Below are 26,831 nucleotides of genomic sequence, written 5' to 3'. Positions count from 1 at the left end.
TACCAGTTTTATCGTGGCTATGCTGCTACTTCTACTAGCGTTAGCTCAACGACAGCTAGGGCAGGTATGTGTACCCAAGCAGGGGATTCTCATCCCTAGCTTGCAGCGTAGATGTAGTCTCAGTTACAGTAAGCCCACTTTACACTGCCAAAGTGATGTAGAGGGGCCTCAAGTCCAATGAGAATTCAGGCCATTGTCTTTGTGGGCATGGTAGTGAGAATGAGGGGAAGTAGGGAGAGCAAGAAGTGAGTGATTTAAAATGAATGAATTAATAAAACTGATCAGTATGAGCAGCAGCAGTGATCCTACACCCAGGATTTCAGATTATGCTACTTATCAGGTGATGTAGACCGTGTTACTGCTGTCACCATTGCCTGGGTGAAGCAGTAAAGACAGCATTATGGCAATCTCCAGCATCTCAACTGCTCCCTGAAGACTCTCTTATTCTACTAGCACTGCTCTTACTCTTCGCATGATCATTCAGTATGGAACAGAAATGATATCTCATCATTTAAATGATTGATTCCAAATGTTGAAGAGTGAATTCCAAATAACAAATGCTCATGAACAATCCCTGGGCTGAAATTTGTTCTTAGAAATCATCTGGTGAACATGTATCAAATGCAAAAATCAAATTTGCTAAATCCGTGACCTGTTGGCAGACAGCATAGGTCCTATGCAGAGGAATTAATAATCTAAAGGCCCGGTCCAACCTTCAGTGATATCAGTGGAAGGATTATCATTGACTTCAGTGGAGTTGGATTCAACCCTAAGAACCTACTAAGAAGTTTCTACCCAGGTTTCCATATTTTCAAGTCATCATTGGCTCTGATGAAAGATTCTACTTTATATTTTCAGCGTGCTGAATGCTAAAAGGATTATATCCAGTTTACTTAGAAACAACAAAATAAATACGATATCAAGAATATATTTTAGCATATCTATTTTTCTGAGTATTACAAGTGTGCTGTGCAGGTTGGTGACATCTTAAAGGAGGTAGTGAAACTGATATGTAAAGACACCATCAGAGTGAATTTGCAAGAAGCAAAAGATCATACTGTATCTGATTCAAAACAGAGAAGGCCAAGCTTCCCTTTCCCCCCTTGAAGAGCCTTACTGGGCAAAGTTATAAAAAATTTCATATTCCTTTTTTCCCCAAGTATACTGAGATGTATTGGCAAAGTATGAGAACCTGGAGTGACTATATTGACTCTCTGCCTTAGAAGGGGCGGAATTTCAAAATGAAGACACAAAACAGTGCTTTGGAGTAGACTGATACTTTGTGGGTAAGGGTAAAAATGTCTTCCTCACTGTTAGCTTGAGGTCATGAAGATGCTTTGTGGACAAAACAATCACCATAAAATGATGGCCACAATTTTTAGTTCACTAAAACAAAATGCCACTGCTTGTGAGGAAAACTGCTTCTGGTTGTCAATCTATATCTGTACTGATATAGAAACTTGGAAAAGAATACCTCAATCTCAAAGTGTGGGCAACCAATAACACAATAAACTATACACTAAACACAGAGGGATTGATTGTCCTTACACACCGATTTCATATAGGCATAATTCCATTGACATGTAATCAGAGTCAGAATGAGCTCTACCCTGACATCTGGTGGTGAGCTGTGGAAAAGGACTTTAGGGGCTGATTTCGTTTGCATGGACACACCCACCCTGCCTAGCATGTGGGACTGCCTGCCCAAATGGTCACTTTGGCTGCTGTGGGATCCCCAGTCTTTTTGTTATTGGGGCAGAAGTAATAAAGGGTTGTTATCCTGGTTATGTGAATCAAGGACCATAGAACTATACTTGGCATTTTATGATGGAGGGACTCCCCTCAACTAAGCAGCACTCGCTAGGCAAGGGACATGGGTTCCAAAGCCCAGTGAATTGAGAAACGGAGGGATGGGTATATGTACCTGGTAGTGTGGGCCCCAAACACTACTTTGACCCCCTCCTCTCTCCAGTGTGTAATAACAGAGCTAATTTTGGCTCTATTAGAAGTCTTGATACATGCTGCAGAGCTGAAATTACTGATACCTAGGTCTAACCATTAGACATACTTTGGGCTAGTGGTGCACCAGCACTGAGGCTCCCCCTACTACCAGCTAAAATCACTGAGAGCTGTGTTAAGTGTGGGGGGGGAGCTGAAGACAAGTTGGTGAGTGGACAGCAGGATGGCTAGCGGGGAGTGGAGCAGATAGCAGGGCGGCTGATGGAGATCGGAGCGGATAGCAGGGCGGCTAGCAGAGAGGCGTGGTGAGTGGAGCGGATAGCAGGGCGGCTGGCGGCGAGACGCAGCTGGCGGTGAAGATTGCAGCAGAACCCCATGGAGAGGAGTGGCACTCGGCTGTCGACCCGAGCAGCGGAGCATGTAAGATGCCCCCCATACCCTCCTCCACTTCCACCCAGGCTGGGAGGTAAACTCTGGAGATGAACTTCTGGACTCTGAGGGGGCTGCACTGACCAAGGACAGAAACTGTGGGTGGGGTGACTATTGGGTTGCTGGACTTAAGACCCTGAGGGGAAAAGGACACTGCCAAACTTACTTGGGTGTGGGTCTTTTGCTCATGGTTGGTGTTACGAATCCTGTTTGTGGTGTTTCCCCAACATAATGCTGCATTGCTTCCCTCCTTTATTAAAAGGCTTTTGCTACACTCAGACTCCGTGCTTGTGAGAGGGGAAGTATTGCCTCTTAGAGGTGCCCAGGGGGACGGTATGTAATTGTCCCAGGTCACTGGGTGGGGGCTCAAGCCGGTTTTGCATTGTGTTATTGAAACGGAACCCCTAGATACTGACCCCGGCCCTTGTTGCTGCCAACTCTGACGGGCAGAGGGGTTACAGACATAAATGGAGTTATTTCAGATTTACACCAGAGTGGGTGAGAGAAGAATCAAACACACAGGCAATTCACAACATTCACTTGCAGTCTCCCCATTCTCATGATCAGTGTTAATCTCTATGGGCCAATACTCGTTGGTACTAACCTCCCATTATAATGCTCTGGCAGTTTAAACGGGCCTTACCATGGCCAGTGACGCATAAGGCATAATGTTGCTGATTTTTTCCCCAGGGGCAGGAAAATCTATATACTGGTGTCTATCTGAACCGCACACTCTGTAGGTCAGGGGAGGGGTGCAAAGGTAGTGCAAAGCTCACCTCTGCATTCTCCAATGCAGGGTCCCTGTATGCATGGCCAGTTCCCCACAGTACATAACAATACCCCGGGTTTGCTCAAATTTACATGGGCTCCTAATGGTGCCAAAAATGCAGCATACGTGCAGCCCACCCACTTCTCTTACACTGTCAGGAGGGAGGCTTCTATACTGGCTCTATGCCATTGATGGGGGTGATCCTTACACAGCAGGGCAGGCTGGTTCTGTGGAAAGATTCTATCGAGGCGGCAGCACAAAGAGGCCACGTTCAACCCACAGGATCTGGCTTATTGCTATGCTGGAACAAATGTATCAAATGCATGCCTGATTTGATGCATCTTAAAAGGGCTTGATTTCCAAAAGGTACCAACCAACCACCCTCCGACAATTATGGTGTTGGGCATTTCAAAAAATGAGGCCTCCAAAGCCACTGTTCACTTTTGAAAACCTTGGCTCATATTGTTACAAACAAAGCATTATATAGCACTAATTCACAGCACTTCCCAAACGTAAGTAGAGACCCATTACTGGCCCCTTATGATTTAACTAAGAGAAGGCAAAATACAGGACAAACAAAATCTTGGGAAATGTTATTTGGACAATTTCTTTGGCACTAGCATATCATCTAATTGATTTTCTTCACTCTCTCCCCTCCCACACCTCCCACCTTCGGGACAGATTGTGCCATAAGGCTCTGTTATTTACTCAGAGAATTAGGCAATGATCAGCTTTCACATAAACTGTGACTTCTGCAAACTTCTCATTAGCCACAGAACTTTAATCAATAACCTGTCTGGAGAAATATTCTGTTGTCTACTGCCTCCAAGCAAAGCGATTTAAGTTCTACATTTGAGATCAAAGACAGGTATAGATGCAATTAAGGCGAGGAAAGGGCCCAACTGGATATTTTTACAACAAAGTGTTGTCCAGCAGAAAGAACAGATAAAACTTTGTACACATCCAATGTTTACTCTAAACTCAACCAACTCCTGAACACGCTGCAACCTATTCTGTCTCTAGCTCTCCCTCTCCCATCGCAATCACAAAACATTTCCTAAATAAAACCGAGGAGCTAAAAGTCACACAAATATCACAATAAATTGGTTACTCACTTGGAGAGACTTGACAAGTTCTGCCTGCAGTATGATCTGCTGATCATGTCTGTAATGGATGAGTCAGTGCAAGCAGCTGCCAGCTTCAGTGAACTAATGGACGGATGATCAGGGTGTGGAATGAGATAGTAAAAATGTCATTATCCTTTCAGGAACGTGAGGCTTGTTGGATGCTCTTTCCAGCCAACAGGCTAACCATTTGGTCAGCCCCTTTGCACTATGACAACAGTCTGAATTTGCCCACTACCAGGCTCGTTATCTATCCTATATCCTCTGGGTCCCTCTGCACTATCATCATATGAGCTCAGATTTTTTTTTACCTTATTCTCTCTAATAGAGCCCCTTTGTGATGTCTGGGGCTAATACTTACAGTGACAAATTCCTACAGGTTTCTCAGCTGCTGTGTAATAAGGTAACTGGTAAACAAATGCTAGTCTTCCCTAGGGTTTTCACAAGGAATGCTAGTGTTTCCGCAGGTTTGCTGATAACTGAGGAGTTGAAATTAGATATACAGCGCAAAGGTGTTTATTAACAAACACCTGATTCCAGCTGACTGAGCTTGTGTAGAGGAGAATACATGTAACTAACTATAAAACCAGGGTCCATGTTAGCCTCCCCGCTAATCACAAATCATTGTATAAATACATAAGTGTAAACATTCATGTCCAGTCTAAACGCTAAAGGATCAATGGGGATCGGACAGTTGAAAAGGCCAGAGGGTCGTTTCCAAGCAGTTCTATATTCTCTGGGACAAACATTGAGAGGTGTGGAGTAGCCACAGTTCCTGCTGATGTCAGGATTTGACCACCACATTCTCAGTTGGTGATGACCAAGGTAAACATGTGACTGCAGTGGGATCTAACCTAACAGACTCTCCTCAGCATTCTGCCCTTTTATCCAGTGAATGACACAGGGAATATACATGCAAACAAAGTCATAAATTGAGACACCATCATTTACCATAATTTCACATGCTCGGTTCTCATAACCTTCTAAGCTAACACAGTACACAGCCTGTGAACATGTTGAAACAACTTACTGTGTGATCCTGCAGCCATTCTACCCCAGGCTGTGATCTTGTCAAATCTCATAAACTATAGGGCTGGTGCTGGTTAATACTTGGATGGGTTGCCTCCCGGGAGAATCAATAGTGCTTCAAGAATTAGTGAGGTTGATTCAGTAGGTGGCACTCTGACCTTTGAGTATACACTGAACCATTCCTCCCTGCATAATGCTAGTGGAAGTGCTGTCTTTCAAACGGGACACAAAATCGACATTCTAACTACTTGCAGTTATTAAAATATACCACCCCATTTTTCACGAGTGTAGTGGTACTAATTTGCATGCTGATCAAATTTCAAACCAGGTAATTATATTCTGCCTCCATAAAATTCCCTCTGCAGTTTTAATTGTGTAGTATTATCTGTGCGGAACAGCTGTTGCATTCTGATTTAAAGATGGTTGGGTGAGTCTTATAATATAACCAACAGGGTTGATTTTTTTGCAGACTCAAGGCCACATCCTCAGCTGGTATAAACTGAGGGAGCTGACATCTTCAGTGGAGCTACAGCTGTTTTCACCAGTTGAAGTTCTGGCCCTCAGTTCCCAATGCACATGCACAAGCTGACGTCTATGTGCACAAAACTCTGATTCATTTATCCTTCCACTGGGCACTGCATGTGTGCAAAGTATACAGACACTTGAAATTTTGGGCCACAGTGTGTATTCCCTCATGCTGAAAAGTTCTATATAACTTATTATTAGGGCTGGTGAAACCATTGAATTCCATTTCTACAGTGGGGAGGCGGAGGGGCTCTAAAAAAGAGCACATGGCATCCGAACCACCCCCATTCCTTCCAATGCCTCCAAGGAAGAGGGGATCATGGGCAGTGAGTGTGAATGTGCAGAGTCCATCTCAAAGAACTTTAGTAACAGGTGAGTAATCTTCATTTCATCTTTGAGCAGCCTCCACACATTCCCACACTTGGGAGTTTGGCAAGTGGTGCTCCTCCCTTCAGTCACTGGGATGAGAAGGCCTAGTTAAATAAATATTATAATATTGCTATACCAAATTATGCATGTGATCAGATGCCAGATCTAAGGAATAATAATATTTTGTGAAAGTATGCATCGAGCTCCGAGTAGCAGCTCTACAGATTTCTAATATGAGAATATGTCTGAGACAGGCCATGGAAACAGCCTTCGCTCTAGTTAAGTGATCGCTAAGCTTTTCTGGAAGAGGAACAGAAGAGGTATCAATACAGAGATTAACCTACAGAGGAAGGCATTAGGATGTTATTGCCTGGCCTTTACTCTTTTTCGGTAAGAGACAAACAGTCTAACGGATGGCTAATGCTCTCTCAGAGTGCAAGGTATGTAGCCCTTTTTTGGGAGAGGTGGGTCAGGTTGCAGCGCTGTTCTGCCAGTATTTACAGGGCCCTTCATTTCAGAGCTGGAAAGTTTCACCACTAATGCTTCCTTCAGTAGCATAGCTTTGAGGTGATTCCAGTGCCCCTTTCTGGCTGTAGGATGAAGGTGCTGTATATGAAGCAATGAGAAGGAAAAGGACCTTCCCTCAAACAACACGTATGTGCGTCCGAAACAGGGAAAATGGCAGGGCAAAAAGTGCACCTCTTCACATCTGGTTTCCTTGTCTTCAGTTCTGACATATCTGAACCAATGACCAGAGCACAAAGATCCTTAGTCAAGAAACAAGGCAAAGAAAAAGAATGAACTCAAACTTAACTAAACTAAGAAGGCTACTAGGAATGCTCTGTTCCAAAGGATCCCCGTTAAATGACCCAATGAGATTCCTGGCTGGTTGGAAGAAACTGAGGCACCATCCCTCCCTCCCTGCCACAGTCCCACCCTCTGAACGTTCGAAACTGTGAGGAGAGAGGTAGGAGGGGGCCCAGGAGCACCCCAAAGGGCACTGGTAGTAGAAGGTTCCACCGAGCTAAGTTGCACTGTTGGTGCATCCCAAGAGTGGGAAAAGACAGCGGCCACTTGAAGAACCTAACATTTTTGTTTGGTTGGTTTCTTACCTTTCCTGCGTGTTAAGCAGAGGTTTGCAATGAGCTGATCAGACTGTCACCCAGGTCTTTTCCCAGAGAGATTACAGTTAATTCAGAACCCAGTAAATGAGTATGAGGAGTTCAATGTGTCCACACTGGATTACATCTGCCATCGAGCTGCCCGTTAGCCTCGCTCTGTTACTTGGCCATCGGACATTTTAGATTTTTTTTTTAAATGTTTCAGTAGCTTGATATTTATTCCTTTCCCAGTATTAGGCAACTTTGAGATGGGAATGGGAATAGCTTTTAGAAATGCAGCCGACTTGCTTCAGAGATACTGAATACCTAATTACGCCTTCTTCCTTCCTGTGTGCCACTGCTCAGAAAAGAGTGGATTTGTAAAAACCCTTTAAAAGCTACTGGCATTTTGCAGGAAAAAAAATGTGTTTGTTGTTAAAATCCACTGGAATGACATTAACAGCTGCTTCTTGTTTGAAGAATATTTTTAAACTATTCACTCCCCAGGAAAATGAAAGATGCCATAATGTCTTTCATGACTTCACAGAGCGGCAAGAGCTTGGTTTTAAAGGTCTCAGCCGAAAGACCCCAACACAGTTAACTGCATGGAATTCAATTTATCTACCTCAGAAGGAAAAAGGTCTCACTCAACCCTCCTGGAAGGTCCTATGGAGCCTGGGGTGTCAGTGAGCAATTCCTGGAATATTATGCCACCCCTGTGTAACCCACATGTAATGTCTCTGACTGACTAATTCACAGATACTAAGCTCAGAAAGGATATTAGGTCATTTAGTCCAGTGGCTCCTAAAGCCGGTCTGCCGCTTGTTCAGGGAAAGCCCCTGGCGAACCGGGCCGGTTTCTTTACCTGCTGCATCCGCAGGTTCGGCCAATGGCGGCTCCCACTAGCCACAGTTCGCCGCTCCAGGCCAATGGGGGCTGCGGGAAGCGGCGCGGGCTGAGGGATGTGCTGGCCACCACTTCCCGCAGCCCCCATTGGCCTGGAGCGGCGAACCGCAGCCAGTGGGAGCCGTGATCAGCCGAACCTGCGGATGCAGCAGGTAAATAAACTGGCCCGGCCCGCCAGGGGCTTTCCCTGAACAAGCGGCGGGCCGGCTTTGAGAACCACTGATTTAGTCCATCTTCACCTTGTGCAGAATGATCCCCTACCAAATATATAGTCTCCAGTGATTTCAGTCCAGTTTTTAAAATATCTCAAGTGATGGAGCTTCCACAACTTCCTCATGATAATTATTCTGCCATCTAATAGACCTTAGTGATGGGAAACGTCTTCTGACAGCAAGCTCATATTTTCCTTTTCTTACCGTTACTCTTAGCCTTACCCCCTTGGAGTATTGTAAACATCAGTGCTCCACATATGCATTTTTAATGTGTGCAGTGACATGAATCAATAAAAAAACCACACAGTCATGCAAATGGAATTCCATGGACTCGGGCCAAATATTAGAATATGGCCTCGGTTTTGCTCACACAGTTTTGCATTCATAGACATTTGCATGTGCAAGTAATAGAATTTGTGCATCCAAACAGAATTTGCACACACATATCATGTAGCTAGACGTTTAATTACTTAATGGACAAATGGAACCACCTGCCCAAAACCAAACATGAAAATTTAGAGTTTAGGATGGGCCCCTTTGAAAATGGAGCCCCTTGGGATAAAATTCACCCAGGTGATGAGGTCCCATACAAGGCCTACTCACCATTTACGGTCTATTTTCAGGGCTCATGTGGGATTGGAGTCATGAACTGTCTATAAGTGGGTCTTTTTCTGAACAAAGATGAATTTCACCTTAGGTATCTGTCCTCAGTTTCTGAGAAGTTAATACTAGTCTGTCTCTTGCATGGACAAGAACTTCCACTGTAAGTCTAAGTTTGATGAGAAAAACATATTTGCCAATGTTTGAGTTCTCTATCCATTACTTGTGAAGCAATGCATAATCCAGAAATAAAAGAACATAATATTTCATAAGACTATTTCCACTAAATCTTTTCTTGTCTTTTATCTCATCTTTTCATTTTTTTTTCAAAATAAAAAAAAAACAAAATACTAGGACTACAGCAATGGTATCCATGTAACATCTGGGCTGGTGCTATCTTCTGGTAATTTGATCTGAAATGGAAAATAAAGTGTGTCTTTCCCCCCTTCTCTCCCCTCGGAGAGTTACCATTGTAGCTTAGTGAACTCTAGGAGTTTGATTTACACACCAATAAAGTGATACTGTCAAAATAAAAACCAGGAAGCCCTTCATCAGTTTTACACAGTGTTTTCAGGTAAAATCCTCATTGGAGTCAGTGGCCCAAGTCCTAAAGTGCTTACTGAGTTTGAACTCAAGCAAAACTAAAGAGGCCAGATTGTTCCTAGCCCTTATGCATATGGATGAGGCTTCCTGGGAACGGTGCAAATAATTATATGTAATCAGAATGAAGACCAAAGTAATATGCATTTCAAAGAGTTCAAAATTAACATTGGCATGAGTATCCCAGGTGTTTTGCCATTGTGTGTTAGTAATCATACAGCATGTTGAATTGCTGATTGGGCCCCCCTCCATGGCTCCTCCACCTGAAAGAATCCACCTTCATCCCCCTTACAAAGAGTATGGAAGAAATTTTACAAGAGACAAGAAAAATTGCAGTCTTGATATACTATAGTAGGCATCAATAACTGGGATGTTCATCGTTTTTCCAGTCTAAGTACACATTAAACAGGCCTATGGGGACAGCTCCAGCGTAAATAAAAGAGTTTGTTTTTGTAGAAAAACTGTCTATTTTCTAGTGGAGTTCCCACAAAGCAAAATATATTAGGTTTGCACATATATCACGTAGGTGACAGTTTTCCTGGCTGCAGGAGCCAGCTGAGTGTGTGAACTCTCAAATGTTTTCTGTTCTGAACAAAATAGCTAAAATTAGAGAGGCTAAAAATGCGATATATTTTCCATGAAAAATTTCCAAAGAGAAAAAAATTATTTAATTTGAAATTTTTCATGGAATTTTCCATTTTCTTTTATTTAAAAAAATGCTATGATCCAAAAACCAAAAAATGTTTGTTTCTTGGGTTGTTGTTCTTGTTTTGGGGGGGAGGGGGCTTTTCCCCCTCTTGATGTCCTTTTTCTCCCCCTTTGGAACAAGGGGGGAAAGCCTAATGGAGGGGGAAGGGGAACAAATGACCATGATAGCATTATGTTTGAAGTTTTACTCTGAGTGCTGTGTTTGCTTTTTTTTTAAAACAATGATTCACAGCTGGAACAACAGATTTAAACAGTGACACAGAGAGAGAGAGAGAGAGACCCAAATTTGGAATGAGAAGCACAATTCATACTATGATATATTTTAGAGATGATTTTGAACCAAAACCCCCAATCCTAATAAACCTGAATTTTTTGGGGTGGACAAAATCCAAACCTAGACACAGATCCATATTTTGCAAATGACCCAGGGGCCAAAATCCTCAGCTGGCGTAAACTGTCAGACATCGACAAACTATGATAGCTCTGGTGAAGTCAATGGATTTCTGACAACTCTGAGGATTTGCCCCCAATCTTTATAATGAGCCATCCCTCTCCCCCCAAAAAAGACCCGATCTGAACAACTTTGGATATTCAAAATCCAGATCTAGAGCAGACATGCAGATTGGACTGTTCTTTATAATATTATTGCATTCAGCTTAAATATATGTCAAATTTGGAGCCTCCAGGCACGATCCTGTGTCACTTAATGATTGGCTCAGTCCCAAAGTGACTGGAGTGATCTTTTTTTAATATTCCGTTATTATCCTTAGGTATTTTGGAATGAGCATTATTTCACTAGCTGCACATGATTACTATCTAACCGGATGCTCCCAGGAACTTGCAATGAGCAAACACTGTCAGTTTATTTAATAACTTTCAAAATGAAACAAAAATCTTGTCCAAATCATGTCTCCTCTGATTTAATTAAAACACACCACACATACTGGAGCACTCTGTTAATCATTAACAACCTTAATTGAAGACAGGAGAGGATTCTTCGCTTTTCTTTCCTTCAAAAGCCTGCAGCCAATGGAAAACATTCCACAAGAGAGCAGCCTGGGATGATTTTGGTTAGAATGATCAATACATGAGGGGCTTTTGCTTATTTGTTTGCTGTTGGGGGGAGGTGAGGAGTTGTTTGCTTAGTTTAGGTTTTTTGTTGTATGTCCGTTTCCTGTAGTAACGTATGATAACGAAGAGGAGCTGTTCTGTTCAACATTTACCTCCCCCATCCCAGGTTTTCTAACTAGGGCCTGGTGTTGAATCAATATGACATTTACTGAGTTTGACAGAAGTTGGATTGCTAAACCCAGGCAAAAATACCTTGCAAATTAGGGGTTAGTTTTACATTCAGTTCCACTCAAATCCATTGTAGATCATTGTATATGAGAGGATATACCTGTCCCCATTGCCCCCCACCACCTCGCTTCTCTCAGCAATTCCCCCAGCATCCTGATCTCTGTCCTAACTCTTGAACTCACTTACCAATCCCTGGATCTGTCTAACAAGCCCTCCATCCCTCCCAGCCCAGCCCATTCGAACCTCACAAAGTTTCCAAGTAACCCCTAAACCTCACCCTCCCAGCCCACCAAATGCTTCCAGGTTCCAGGTGGAATCCACGGAAAATTAAACAGCACTAAAGGAATTAAACTTTCAGGGATCTTCAAAAGAGGAGATAAATAAAGTTCTTATTTTTTAAAGTTTCTCTCTTGTTTGCTCTCTCTGGAGTTCTCTCAATAGGCCTCAGCACAGAAGCTTCCAGTCTCACCAATACAGTGCTGTTATCCAATGGGATTTCCTAATTATGGGCAACAAAGGGTTAAAGTAATAGCTGAACACTTCCACAGGATTTGTCATACCAGATCAGATCAGCACTCCATCAAGTCTGGGTTCCTGCCTCCAGCAGTGGCTTATGCCTGATGTTTCACAGAAAGAAAGAAAAAAAAATAACCAAACCATAATGCAGCTGGCTAATTGTGCAAAACTCTATACAAGAGGAAAAAATCCTTCCTGATCCCTACAGGCAATCAGCTGATACCCTGTAGCATTTAAACAGTGTGATCTACACTGAAACATCCTCACAAGCAGTCATTTTTCCTAAGGTCATGCACACACAGGGTCACCAAAGAGGAAAATTAAAATGATAATGGACATTCAGATGATGCACAGATATAGTGATCTGGGAGGTTACTTTAGCCCATTTATAAAGAGAAAATTTGTAATTGTAGGTATTTCTGCCTCTCTTCTGTTGTTTGTTTAGGTTTCTCTATCCAGTTACTTGTACGGATTTCATCACTGTAGTATCTGAATTCCACTTTGATTCAGTAACAACTGGGCGGGAAGAAGTCCTTGGGGTTTATCATTTGAGGCATGCTGGATATAGGAATTGATTCTTGCTCTCCCACTGCAAGGGAGTTCAAATTCATACGTGTCAGTGGGCAGGATCCTGGGCAAGAAGAGGGAAGGTAGTTGGAAGAACGGGTGGCAATCTGTATTACTGTACATGATCGTGTTGTTGTTTTATGAGGCCTATTTTGCCTTCATTTTTAAGTGTCTTAAACGGTAAGGCACAAATGAAGAAGTTCATCCGTAAATGAAGCTCCCTTTGGGGACTGTTATACCTCCACATAAGGTCCTTTTTTTTCTTTCTGCTAGTAGTCTTACAGCAATTGAAAGCCACTTAGTTTGATCCAGCCAATCAATAGCTGCCTGTGTTAAGGAGTCAGTTTTAGTATTGTGTAGATGTCTGCTAAGCTTTGCGTCTGACGAAGTGCGCATTCATCCACAGAAGCTTATGCTCCAATACATCTGTTAGTCTATAAGGTGCCACAGAACCATTTGTTGCTGGCTAAACTTTGAAACTTGGAGTTCAAATTAATTACAAGTGGTGGAAATTCTTCCAAATAAATAGCTTTTTTCATCACTAAGGTGTGTTTTTAATGTGCAAACGTTCACAAAAATTGTCAACATAGTCTAAATTTTTCAGCTTTTGAAAAAACACCATGCTTTATTGATACTTTTTAAAACCTTTAGAGAAAATATTATCCAAAATGTGATTGAAATGGTTATTGGAATTTTTCATTTAGTAAAAATCAAATTTCAATAACCATTTTGATAACCTAGATTTTGGAAATTTCCAAAACCATTTTAATTGCATTTTTGGGAACAAAATCACAAACATGCTCTGAAAAATGGCCTTTCAAACACTTCTAATCAAAAACAACTTTGAAATTTCAAATTTTTTCACAAAAAATATGTTTGCATTTTTCAACCAGCTTTAAAATTAATTCATCTTTATTGCAGCAATGACCAAAACTTGAGTTGAAAACTGAGCAAGGACCTTATAACCCTATATGGTTAATAGTGGAAAACTCAATAATCTTCTTATGGCAAGCTAACGTCTAAAAACAGAATGGAAACATGGAGAACTATTACAATGGATCTGTTATAGCTTGCCAACATGTTACCCAATCAACATTTTGATGTGATGTTCTGTGATAAAATTTAGTTTCTTTTTTCATATTGAACCTTTTTAAAAAACCCTATATGCTAAGAGCTATCTAAATGAAGGCCTCTAAAGCTTTTAAGAACTATGAAACTGATCAAGAATCTTTGGGATTCCTCAATGTATTAAAAAGGGGGAAAGGAAGCCAAGATACATAGTTCTGATATGTTAATTAAAACCTCCAAGATACCAATACTCATTCAATGTACATGAGGTTAAAGCGACGTAATGAAACACAAATAGATTTTCGGTGGGGGTTTAGCAGTCCTGTGTCTAGCATTTTGAATGGACGTGATTCACACAAGTATATTGGGCTCTCCTTTCAACCCTGCATTGCCTTGCACAGCACAGACAGGTGCAGAGAGGCTATATGGAGCTTAGTTGGTGTGCCCAGAGGCACTGCACCTGGGGAAGTCAATGCATAACATGCTCCCTCACTCCCTGCCCCCAGTGGACCTCACACCCAAGGAGAAATAAGAGGCAGTGTGTGGATGGAGAGTGGGATGGACTGGACAGGCTCCTGATCCTGGGTACCGCAGAGCATCAGTGGGGCAAAAAATGAGTTACCCCTGCTCATAGGAAGAGCAACTGCCCTTACATACCTGAGGATGCAGCATTTCCAGCTGCTTAGAAATCTGAGTCTGCACCATTAAAGTCACTGGGAGTTTTGCATCAGGTGCTAAGTGAGCAACTTTCCCTGCCCAGTCCCATACCAACACTGCAGATCCCCGCGCCGCTCGTAAAAACCCATAAGAAGGATCACTTTCTCTATTCAGTTCTACAGGGTTTAAGAAAAATGCCTATAGAACTTTAGCCATGTCATCATATTAATTTCCATAAGACATTAGCCATAAGGGAAATCCTTCTTCAAAACCCACCTTTGGCCTCAGTCCTCTAATTCACTCCTTTTAAAACATACATTTTTTAAAAAGAACCCAGGAGTGCTGGAATTAAGGGTGCTGGGAATGTAACAGCGCCCCCTGGCTTGAAGTAGTAATAACAGCGAAATACATGGTTTCCATCACATACAAAGTTCACAGCTTTGTTCAATGGTTTTCAGCACCCTCACTATAAAAACTGTTCCTGAAAAAAGCCCTGAGGAATTGTAGTTCCCAAGTAACCCAGTAATATTGTTCTGTGTGTTTCTTTCTCCATTCTTGCTTGCAAGGAAAAAAAATGTCATGTCAGTCCCAGGGCCTGGGGATTGTTTTTTTATAATTACATTTTTTTTATCATTGAAAAAAAATCAAAATGGGAAACACTTTTGGAACGGCATAAGCTTAACACTACTATTATCATTTTTATTCTCCAAAAACTTCCCAGAACATTTTAACCAATGATGAGATGTGGTGGGTGTAATTTCAGGGGGGCTAATTTCTTAGGGGGGAAAGCTTGGGAAGATTGAAAATCAGACTTAGATTGGGAAGATAGCTTCATCCTTAAATGTCAAGTGGTGACTCAGCTCCATATTGCAAGGTCTAAGAGGTTAAATGAATCTCAGATTTGCGAAAATGTAATAAGTACAGTGCTTTATATATATATATAAAAGCCTCTCCATTTAATCCAAATGAGAGATTAAAGCAATGATCCTTGGATGAAATGGGTCTGACTCAGGCCATTTTCTTATCAAGATGGCCACGTAAGGAACCCACCCATCAAAATACCAGAAACCACAGCTGGCAAACGTTACACATGAAGGCATTTCCTGAATTCTAACTTTGTTAAGCTTTCTGCTAACAGGCAGTTGCAGGGGAGGGTGCAAGGAACTTTCCCCAACCTTCCATGGTCTATGTAAAGATCAGGCAGAATCTCAGCTCCACACACCGCATAGCGCTGGGGCTGATCTATTCCTACTCCCTCAGGGATCCATGGTGTCCTGAAGAGGATGGGGAAGGAAGACAGGGCCACAGGTACATCCCTTCCATCTCAGCGCCCATGCAGAAGCCAGAGGAGCTTTCTGGCAGGAGCAGGACTGTAAAATAGACCCCACCAAAGGATGCAGCAGTGAGTTTTTAGCTTCTCTGTCCCTAGGGACTGTGGGAGGCCTCCTTAAACTCTTCCTAAAGTTGTGTGGCTCCACGCCTCCCTTTAATATGGATTGAGCCTAAATGGCACAGTCAAGGCCTGAATGATAATTGCTGTTGTTTCTAGCTGTGATGTGCCCAGATGTGGTGGTGACAGGAATAGTATAAATTATTGAATAGAATAAAATAAATAAAAGATAGCTGTATGTCTCTAGAGCATTATGTTTCCTCTCCAACCCACAACACACATGTGCATGCCCCTCTTCCTTCTTTCCTCCTCCCTCTTTCAAATTATGCTTTGGAAAATCGTGACAGAGTAAACTTTCAAATGTGCCTAAGATATCTATCTTTTTTATAACACTTGCCTTCCATAGATCTCAACGTGCTTTACAAATGAGGCCAGTATTATTATCCCCATTTTACACATGGAGAAACTGATGCACAGAATGGGAAGTGAGTTGCCCAAAGTCATGCACCAAAATAGTGGCACTGCCAGGAATTGAACCCAGGTGTCCCGAGTCCCAGTCCAGTGCCCTACCCGTAGAAGCCTAAGTTGTTGTTGTTGTTTTCTTAAATGGGAGTTAGGTGCTTTTGAAAACTTCAATAAACAATTTTAAGCTGTGAAAAATCTTCAGTCTCTGCCATAAAAAACAGGACATTGGCATTTGCTAGCCTGCTAACAAAATGAATGATTAGGAACAGGAACAGTTTTTTCAAAAATGGGCCACTCTCAGAATTGTGTGTATAACTTGTACATGCAGATATCAGGAGGGTGTATGCAAATCAGAGATTGCCTGAAATCTTAGTATTTGCACATATAGTCATGGTACTACTGTGTGCAAATCTCGCAGGTGCAATTGTACACATCCGTCTATGAAAATCAGAATCCCGGTATATTCTGTTCAGTAAGGGGGAAAATCTACATCATTGAAATGTTATGCTAAGGTGAGATTTTAATTACACAGAAGTCAGGTTCCCATACCATCCTTAACTCTGTTCCCTTGTACCTGTACATGACATCAGAGCACTTTGTTACATGGTCACACCATACATATGCAAGCAGCAAGAAGGGATGGGTAGGAATCCCACGTAGTGAGTGAAAGTCACAGCTGCAGACTTATTTATTGCAGCTGCTGCAGTACTGTGGCAATGGCATATGGGGCAGTCTGTTCACACAGATGGCCCAAGAGCCAAAGCTTTTCCCCAGAGATCTCAGGACATCTCTGGGAGTAGAAATCCATGAACCCTGGCCCTTTACAGCCTCCACAGAAGCCCTGGAAACAGACATGGAAACCCTAACACATCCCTCAGCAGGATGATCTGTCAGAAACTTCCGGCCTGAAAACGAATGGGGTTCTCCACTTTATTTTGCCTCTGCAGGGGGTCTTTTCATAAAAGAGTATAATTTGGCCCTATCCCTTTAATGCATCTATCATCCAATGACTCTTGACATCTTTTAAACCCCCTGCCTGTGGCCAGATTGGGGATTGTAGAGGGAGCTGCCTGTCATTTAAGAGGATAGTCATTCAAACCTTACTTAGATGAGTAATCCTCAATCATGTGAGTAGTACCATTGAAATCAATGATGCAAGTCGTATGATTGAGGATTACTGATGAGATTAAGGACAACAAGACCAGGCTCTAAGCTGTTAACATAATCAGACAGGCAATCTACCCACCACAAATCGATGACCCCTCCATCTGCCTTCCCAAGAAACCCAGCCGTGTCCTGTACATCAGATATATTCCATTATTTAAATTGCGGCACATTACTCATTATAAAACCGAATGTGCCAAGCAAGCTTTAAATGATGTAACACAGTGTGCACTTAAAACCCTCTCATCAGCACTTTTAGCACTGGAGTGGTCTGCCTTTACTTTGAAAACAGGGTTTGCCAACGAAAGCAAATTTATAAAAGAGAAAGTCCGTTTTGGCAAAGTTACCAGTTAATCCCTCCCAAATGGTATGTGCCCTCCCAGAAAGGGTGCTTGTATGATGGCACCTCCAAAAGTGATAGCAGCCTCCAAACATACTGCTATGCACCCCCCTCTCCTCCACCCCCCCCCAGATAGTATGTGCCCCTTTTCATATAGTAGCCTTTTTTGGCAGCATGGCATTCCTTTGGGTGGCATCCCCACCCCACCCCCCAAAGTAAATGTATGCCATCTGCAAGCTGTTCCTATTTTTTCCTCACCTTTTAGTCCCCTTTTCAAGCTGCAACAGCAAGGAGTGGGGGTATGGCGTTCCCACCTGCACACACATACACACTTCAGCTCAAGCACTGGAAGCAGTGAGACTTAGTCTCCTACCAAACCAGTTTTAGACAGGTGTCTTTTATACCATTGTTATTGATTTTAATCGTTTCTTACCACTTGGACTAAGATCAACCCTGGTGTAAGCAGACAGAGCTCTGGTTTCAAGGACAGGTGCACTTGCTATGTCTAGACTCATGTTGATTCCTATGTAGTCTAACAATATCTGTCTGTCTATCCAGGTACGTGATGCCCCTCCGTCACCATTGTATTTGAACATGGTGCATGCATCCCAGTACATCTAGCTGCCCTGTTATCTTAAAGTGTGGTTATACTCTAAACAGCACATCATGTGGTTCCATATTTAGTCTCCCTCCAGAGGTCCCATGCCATACATACTCATTTTTAGGAGTTCAGAAAAATATTTTCTAACTGTCAACCCTGCAAGCTCAGGCTGGGATCTGAAAACTCCAGCTGTGCTCTTTCTGCCACTTGCATCAGCATCTGTAAGAAAGATTCTGCACTCAGAAGTTAGCTATTTTGCTGTTTATGTGTGAGGCAGAATAGAATCCAGCTCACGCTCCCATTTTAGCTCTGCATGGCTAAAAGCATAAAAGAAATCCTACTTGCTATTAGCAATGTGAGCAGATACACATGGAGCAGATTGTGTTGGATAAGAAGATGATATTATTCCAAAGTTGTTTTTCTGACCATTTCTGCACTATACTGATCTTGAGCTCAGCCAAACTGCAGACTCCTATTCAAGAATTAAAAAAAAAAAAAAAAAAAAAAAAAAAAAAAAAGGAAGCAAAAGTTGAACAAAGATTCTTTAAGTATTAGCAAAACATTTGGATTCAGGCTTTCAATTGTACTCTTTAAAGCCATTATTTTAAAATGTTTATGCAACAGAAACATTTCTCCTACACACAAAATTCTTGAAAAACAGGAAGAGGAAATTAATATTTCCTTAGAAATTAACCACTGTTGGCACAGCCTTAAGGCTGTTATTACGGGACTTCACTGTGCATTTATCTTTGTTCATATTTCCAGGATTCTGCAGTTAGTTCTAAAGTGAATGTTAAGGGGAGCTAATCTCAAAGAGAGATGAGTATTTTAATTAATGTTATTAATAATATTATCAACATTTTAATGTATGTGCATTTTAATTATTGCTAAAGCACTCAGGACTCTGGATGGATTTTTTTTGAGTGTTATAAAATTGAAAAAATTAAATATAGTCACAAAGATCTTGTTTTCAGAACTTGCCAAAGGGCTCTGAAAATTCGTGGTAAAACCTATGCAATCAAAAGTGCAGCCAGTTATCTCCTCAGTGCAGTTCTGCTAGCAGCAAGGCGGAGACAAACCCTGTCCTGACAATCCCCCTCCAGAGCACCTATTGTGCCTGCAGAACTCTCTAGCCCAGCTCCTCTACACATTCCCCTCCAACAGCATTCATATTATGGCTGTCCCTTGTGCAGCTGCATTCTGGGAAAGAGAATCCCTGTGCCTTCCACCTCCTATAGCGTACCCGCCCGCTGCCAGTCATAATCTGACTCTTCCTGAGGCCTTTCTTACTGAAAAATCACCCCTCCTAATTTGTATTATTTCTGTTTTGCTGAAAATATGTCCCAAAGAATATACTAATTGCTCCTTTTAGATCCTGAGCAAATGCAGGGGTGTCATTTGAAAAACGTTTAGGTTAATGTCTTAGGCCCCGATTCAGCAAAGCTCTTCAGCATGTGTTTAAGTCCCACTGAAGTTAGCGTTAAGCACATGCTTAAGTGCTTTGCTGAGTCAGGGCCTTAAGTTTGGAGGCTGGAGCAAGGTAGTGCTTGAAGTCAGTGTAGAGGTACTAGGGAAATGTTGCATTGACAACAGGCCATTTATACAACATGCTGCAATCCAAAGACATGCAACTGCTTTACATACATTTGTTGTTGTTGATGACATTTTTTTACTGGCTTCACACACAAAGACAAATTGTGCTCTCAGTGAGAATGATGTAAATCCAGGTTAACTCCAGATTTATACTAGTGCATGACAGTAAAACATGGCTCTAAATTGTGCTAACATGACAACCATTGTCTTAGCCAACACACTGGCAATTGAACCGGGGACCTCTCAAATTAAAAGCATAAGCTGTGACAGCGTGAGATATAGAGTCAATATCCTCCATCTGGGGCTGTAACAGACTCATATCTGCTGCATGCTGGACACAGAGGCAAACCCGTACCTCCTATCCATCCACCCACCCACCCACCCACCCATGTGAGTTACACTAATTCCTACCAGCCTCTGTTGCCCATAGGACTATACACCAGGGTTCTGATTAAGCAGCCACTACATATTAACTGTTCCTGTCATCTTCATTTGGGTTTGATGAAGTTACTTATATTCACTAGTTGTGTAAGCTGGTCCCTGGTAAACAATGGACCAAATTTATCCTATATGTAAGTTGACTGAAATCAATGGGCCCAATCACACTCCCACAGAAATCAATGGAAAAATTCCCATTGACTTCGATGAGGGCAAGCTCTTGCTTGATGAAGGAATGAATTTGGCCCTTTGCTTCTGTAACATTTAACAATATTTAAGACTCAGCAGCATTTTCCTGCTCACCTGAGTGGGAAGTGCCTCTATCAGCTCTGCCATCTTCTTTCTCACCTCTACCTCTTCCCCGCGCCCACCTCTAACTTTCTTGGAGTGAATCTGATTCTAACTAATACAGTTTGGCTCATGGAGATTATCAGTAAGGCTTGCCAAACTCCAGACACAAGCACATGCCCAGCCCTGCCATCCTGAGAAGACACTACTGTGGACATGTAAGATATTACATTGAGCTGCTTCCTTCTTCTCCAGTTTCTTCTGACCCTTTTTAAACTTCCCCTTTCCAGGGAATAAGCCACTAGGCTTAATAACCCCAAAATATCTGAAAATGGTAATTTACACCACTGTAATTTTCAAAGAGATTTGGCAACTGAGGTAGGCCCTAGTATTCCTCCTGTGTCCGCAACAGAAAGGACAAAAGCCTGGCAGATCCAGATGGGGAAGTGTCAAGAAAGTGGGGAGTGCTACCTCCATTGTACGTTCCTTCACCCATTCCCACAGAGGCCCTTATGTAGATGCTCATTAGGGAATGGGATCTACAGCTGGAGACACAGAAAGTCAGGATGATGGCCACTCTTCAGAGCATCATCCCTCATATCAATGTCACAGGCTTCTGGCAGGTATTTGAATACCTCCATGGTATAGGAATATCCCCTCCATGATGTGGAAATTCCATGAGGATGATTCCAAATGAAGCATCTGGTGACGGATTCCATGCTGCTAAGAGACAGATGGGGAGATGGAAGAAAACACAGGACACCTATATGGAAGGCCCCATGTCTCTGTGGATCTTGGAGGATCTGCTAGTCTTGATCATTTCCTTAGTTTGTATGTGCAAACAAAGACTATCAGAGAAATTCCACAGCTGCAAAGTCAGTGTATCCCATTCTTTGTGTGAGAGTAGCCAGTGCAGAGGTTGAAATGGCCCATAATGTCTTTTGTTTGTACCCCACAAATGAAATGAAGGATGCAAATAGGAAGACATGTATTACTGCAGGCCTCACAGTTAAATCAATTTTGTGTGGAATCAAAGTCTCCCAAAAATATGTGTCCAGTGGCAAAAAACTATGAAAACTCCCAGTGTGCCATTTTCACCTCCATAAGCACAATCCTAGAGCAAAATGGATTCCATTATGATCACTGTGACCTTGAATATTATATAACTGGAGTCTGGGACAGATTTTATTATAGAAAAGAATTTTATATAAAAAATAAAAAGTTGCTAATGCTCATGACAGAAGGGGGAAATTTGATCTAGTCACATTCTAGGCAACAGCAAAAGGAGAAAAATGCTAAATTGAATAAAACTATGGCTTCATCAGATAGGAGACGCAAGGAAAACTGCAGAAGAAATCATTTAACTCAATCCCACAAACCAAGAATATGAGATAACTTGGTGGTCTCCAGCCAGTTCCTAGTGGACACACCACAGCTGGCACCCTTGCTGGCAACCTCAGAGGAGGGAGGCCTCCAGGTCAAGATTGAGGCATAATAGGAGGGTTTGGGTGAAGCTTGCACTCAGGATATTTCAACTGTGTTGATTAGTGGTTAGAGGAGACTACAGAGTTGTCCTCCAGCCATAGGTGGCTGGTGAAAATATTTCAGAGGGGGAGGCTGAGCAAAACTTAGTAGCTCTAGATGCGGGGATGGGGGGTGATGTCTCTATCCTGGCCCAGTGCAAAAGGGAGGCAGTTGCAGAGCAAGCCCACCCTTCACTCACCTTACAGTGGCCACTCCTGTCCCCTAGGGCTGGGCCCAGCTCCTCACTCTGGCCCCTTGGCTCTTGCCACTCGCAGATTGAAGAGCCTGCCATAGCATCACGTGATGTGCGTGTCATGTACTGATAGGGCTCGCTGCCTGCAAGTTCTGCCTCCCTCCAAGGTCAAACAGGCCAGCAGCTTTCAATTAGCTGAGCTCAGTCCCTTTCTGGCCCTTTCCCTACCCTCCTGAAACAGAAGTTGTGACCAACTGGAAAAAAGCCAGTATATCTTTTTGTGAACATAACATATGACTCACTTTCCTGTTCAGTTTGGTATTGTCACCTGCCTGAATGCACAGAGTTAAATCAAAGGAGGCTGTAAATGGGGCGCTGTTAAGGAACCCGGGAAAGATAAAACAACAGCCTAAAGAAAGAGCATGCCTTCAAATGGTTTATTGACTTAGGTTCCTAAGTGCTTAAGTCATTGCTGAATATCGGGCTTAAGCTTCTAAGTCACTTAGGTGCTTTTTAAAATTTTTACCCCTTATCTCTTCTGTGCGCCATCCCCTAGAGGGCAGAAACCCTCACACTCAGAGCCAGTGCATTACACTGCACCAGCTTACACCAGCTGTGAATTTGGCCCAGTTTATAAAGCACGCTGTGCTGCCTTGAAATGAATGGTGCTATATAAATATAAAACATGATTATTAATGTATTTGTACTTGAATGCTGGGCCTTACTTTAAGTTACAAATACATTGCATCGTGATGTTTCTTTTGCCTTCAAATATTAGTACAAGTAGCAGCTCACACAAACTTGCCAAAAAAAGTCAAATACTTTCTGTGGGAGTATAAAATAGATTGACCACTGTTATTCTAACAGGCACATTAGTTCCATGTGCTACAGAATAAAGTGCTCATTCATTACCCAATTTGTGGTGACAGCCTAGCGAGATATCTCGTTTACATTCTGATAGCCCCATGAAATATACTGAATTCCCATAGAGTCGCAAAAGGCCAAAGTTAGCATTTTTTTAAAAAAAGAAATAAACTTGAGTCTGTCTCTGGAGCAGATTGGCTATAACCTTAACCTTAAAGGAAAAGAGAGAGAGAGGGACAGGCGGTAGGGGAAAGTTAATGGCACCAAGAATGGAAAATGTGGGCATTAGAAGAATTTCCTATTCTAAACAATGTGCATAGTTAAAAATACCTTCTCCTGAGATTATCCTGAGCATAAATGCTTACTATGGCTATTTATAGCTGTCTGGTAGCCTATGACAAAGATTTTTATTCCAACAAAGGAGCTGTATATAAATGCAGGACCTGTTTAAAGAGCTATTAAAATGGAAAATAAACTACCTCTGTGTGAGCTAGCCATATTGGTACCTGTTTGGAAAGCAGTCTAAACACCACTTTCCTGGCTGCTGACAATCTCTAGCAATGAACGGGAAAGGGGAAAGGTGTTTATGTTTATTGCAAGCCGAATGCAATGTCATCATATGGGCTAAGCTAAGGCAAAATCATCTTTGCAGTTTCCTGTGAGAGGTGCTGAGCTGAAATCAATGGGAATTCACAGTGCTCAGAGTCTCCAGGGAGGCTGTCACATCCCAATTCAGCAAAGCACACAAGCATGTGTTAAAGTGCGGATGAGCTTTAGAACAGACTTAACAGTTTTGTCAAACTGGAGCCCAAGAACCCTGCAAGTCATGAAACTTTGTGCTTGATCCTGCACCATTAACATCAATGAAGGGTTTGCCATTGACTTCACTGGGGGATGAATCCAGAACATAATCATAGAATCATAGAACTGGAAGAGACCTCGAGAGGTCATCTAGTCCAGTCCCCTGCACTCAAGGCAGGACTAAGTTTTATCTAGACCGTCCCTGTCAGGTGTTTGTCCAACCTGCTCTTAAAAATCCCCAATGATGGAGATTCCACAACCTCCCTAGGCAATTTATTCCAGTGCTTAACCACTCTGACAGTTAGGAAGTTTTTTGTAAAGTCCAACCTAAACCGCCCTTGCTGCAATTTAAGTCCATTGCTTCTTGTCCTATCCTCAGAGGTTAAGAAGAACAATTTTTCTCCCTCCTCCTTGGAACAACCTTTTATGTACTTGAAAATTGTTATCTTGTTCCCTCTCAGTCTTCTCTTCTCCAGACTAAACAAACCCAATTTTTTCACTCTTCCCTCATAGGCCATGTTTTCTAGACCATTAATAATTTTTGTTGCTCTTCTCTGGACTTTCTCCAATTTAGCCACATCTTTCCTGAAATGTGGCACCCAGAACTGGACACAATACTCCAGTTGAGGCCTAATCAGCGCGGAGTAGAGCAGAAGAATTACTTCTCATGTCTTGCTTACAATACTCGTGCTAATACATCCCAGAATGACATTTGCTTTTTTTGCAACAGTGTTACACTGCTGACTCATATTTAGCTCGTGATCCACTATGACCCCCAGATCCCTTTCTGCAGTACTCCTTCCTAGGCAGTCATTTCCCATTTTATATGTGTGCAACTGATTGTTCCTGCCTAAGTGGAGTACTTTACATTTGTCCTTATTGAATTCCATCCTATTTACTTCAGACCATTTCTCCAGTTTGTCCAGATAATTTTGAATTTTAATCCTAACCTCCAAAGCACTTGCAACCCCTCCCAGCTGCAAACTTTATAAGTGTACTCTCTATGCCATTATCTAAACCATTGATAACTACTCTCTGGAAATGGTTTTCCAACCAGTTATGCACCCACCTTATAGTAGCTCCATCTAGGTTGTATTTCCCCAGTTTGTTTATGAGAAGGTCATGTGAGACAGTATCAAAAGCCTTACTAAAGTCAAGATATACCACATCTACTGCTTCCCCCCATCCACAAGGCTTGTTACCCTGTCAAAGAAAGCTATCAGGTTGGTTTGCCATGATTTGTTCTTGACAAATCCACGCTGACTGTTATTTATCACCTTATTATCTTCTAGGTGTTTGCAAACTGATTGCTTAATTATTTGCTCCATTATCTTTCCGGGTACAGAAGTTAAGCTGACTGGTCTGTAATTCCCTGGGTTGTCCTTATTTCCCTTTTTATAGATGGGCACTATATTTGCCCTTTTCCAGTATTCTGGAATGTCTCCCATCTTCCATGACTTTTCAAAGATAATTACTAATGGCTCAAATATCTCCTCAGTCAGCAACTTGAGTATTCTAGGATGCATTTCATCAGGCCCTGGTGATCTGAAGACATCTAACTTGCCTAAGTAATTTTTGACTTGTTCGTTCCCTATTTTAGATTCTGATCTTACCTCACTTTCACTGGCATGAGAAGTCCCTAAATGGCTGGCCAATAAACATGTGCCAAAATGGGGAAAAAAGGGTGTTTTGTTTATTTTGTAAGCCGGGTCTAACTGAGCTCTCCCCTGACATCTAATGATGCACTGAGGGAAAAGACTTCAGGAACACTGTGTTTGCATAGACATGCCTACTCTGCCTAGGTGTGTAGCAGATGGTGCAGCTTTGCCAAAATGATTAATTTTGGCTGGTTTGGGGTTACAAATCCCTCTAGTATTCGAATGCAGGGATAATGAAAGAATGTTATCCTTATTGTATGAGTAAAGGGCTGCAGAACTGTGCTTAGCCTGCCATGATTGGGGGGGGGGTCACCGTAAACTGAACCTCACTTGCTAAGCAGGGGATAGGGATGCCAAATCTCAGTAAACTTATGAGTGGGTATGGACAGGTGTTTATACCTGGTGGTGTGGACTGTGCCTAAAGAGTCCTAGATGCTATTTAGCCTGCCCCTCTCCAGTGTTTAATGGCAGAACTGATTAGAGTCAATTAAAAGTCCTTGTTTCCAGATAGTGACTCCTGGATGGTGTCCTCACTGCTAGGAAAGTCTGGGGGCTAAGTTTTAGACTGTGTGTGGGAACAGTGAAAGGCAACATGGAAACTGTATTGGCAGTGAGGTTCCCCGCCATCTGCTGAACTCACTGAGAGCTGAAATCAGGGAAAGCTGGGTTAAATGGTGGACCCTCAGAACATGATGTCCCAGCAGCTTGCTAGTGGCAGCAGCACAGAGATGGCGGACAGCAGTAGACAGTGGCAGCAGAGGGATGGCAGCAGAGAGACAGTGGCAGCTGTGAGCCGGTTGCAATGGTGGCCGCAGCAGAAGTGTTGTTCAAGGCCCCCACGCCCTGTGAATGCACCTCTGAACTCTGAATCTTTGCTAACCAAGAACTGCCAACTGTGAGTGGGCTGCCACGGAGGGAAAGAGGAGTGTTGTGTTAAGGGACATTTATTTGTTGGACTTTCACACCACAAGTTGAGAAACTGAGGCAAAGGACACTGCTCAACACACCGTGGGGTGGGTGTTTGCCTGTGGTCACATGCTTTTGAATTATGGGGATGGCGTTTTCCCTGATTAAT

General features: G+C 42.5%; 1 protein-coding gene across 25 annotated transcripts in view; it reads right to left on the bottom strand.

Annotated features, from left to right (window-relative positions):
* The window catches only part of CALD1 (caldesmon 1), a 245,624-nt gene that overhangs the window by 59,937 nt on the left and 158,856 nt on the right, over positions 1 to 26,831 (bottom strand). For 3 of the 25 annotated variants that reach the window (XM_005288052.5, XM_065567251.1, XM_065567278.1), the window contains exon 1: positions 4,273 to 5,137. The exons of the other annotated variants lie outside the window; for them this stretch is intronic. In XM_005288052.5, coding sequence (XP_005288109.2) covers positions 4,273 to 4,319 — 47 coding nt within the window. In that variant the 5' untranslated portion in view covers positions 4,320 to 5,137. Of the gene's footprint in view, positions 1 to 4,272; positions 5,138 to 26,831 lie in introns of those variants that run through there. 25 annotated transcript variants of the gene reach the window in all.

The sequence above is a fragment of the Chrysemys picta genome, chromosome 1, assembly GCF_011386835.1.
Source record: "Chrysemys picta bellii isolate R12L10 chromosome 1, ASM1138683v2, whole genome shotgun sequence".
NCBI lineage: Eukaryota > Metazoa > Chordata > Testudines > Emydidae > Chrysemys > Chrysemys picta.
The sequence above is the reverse complement of the archived record's forward strand: the minus strand, read 5'-3'. Positions and strand labels throughout refer to the sequence as shown.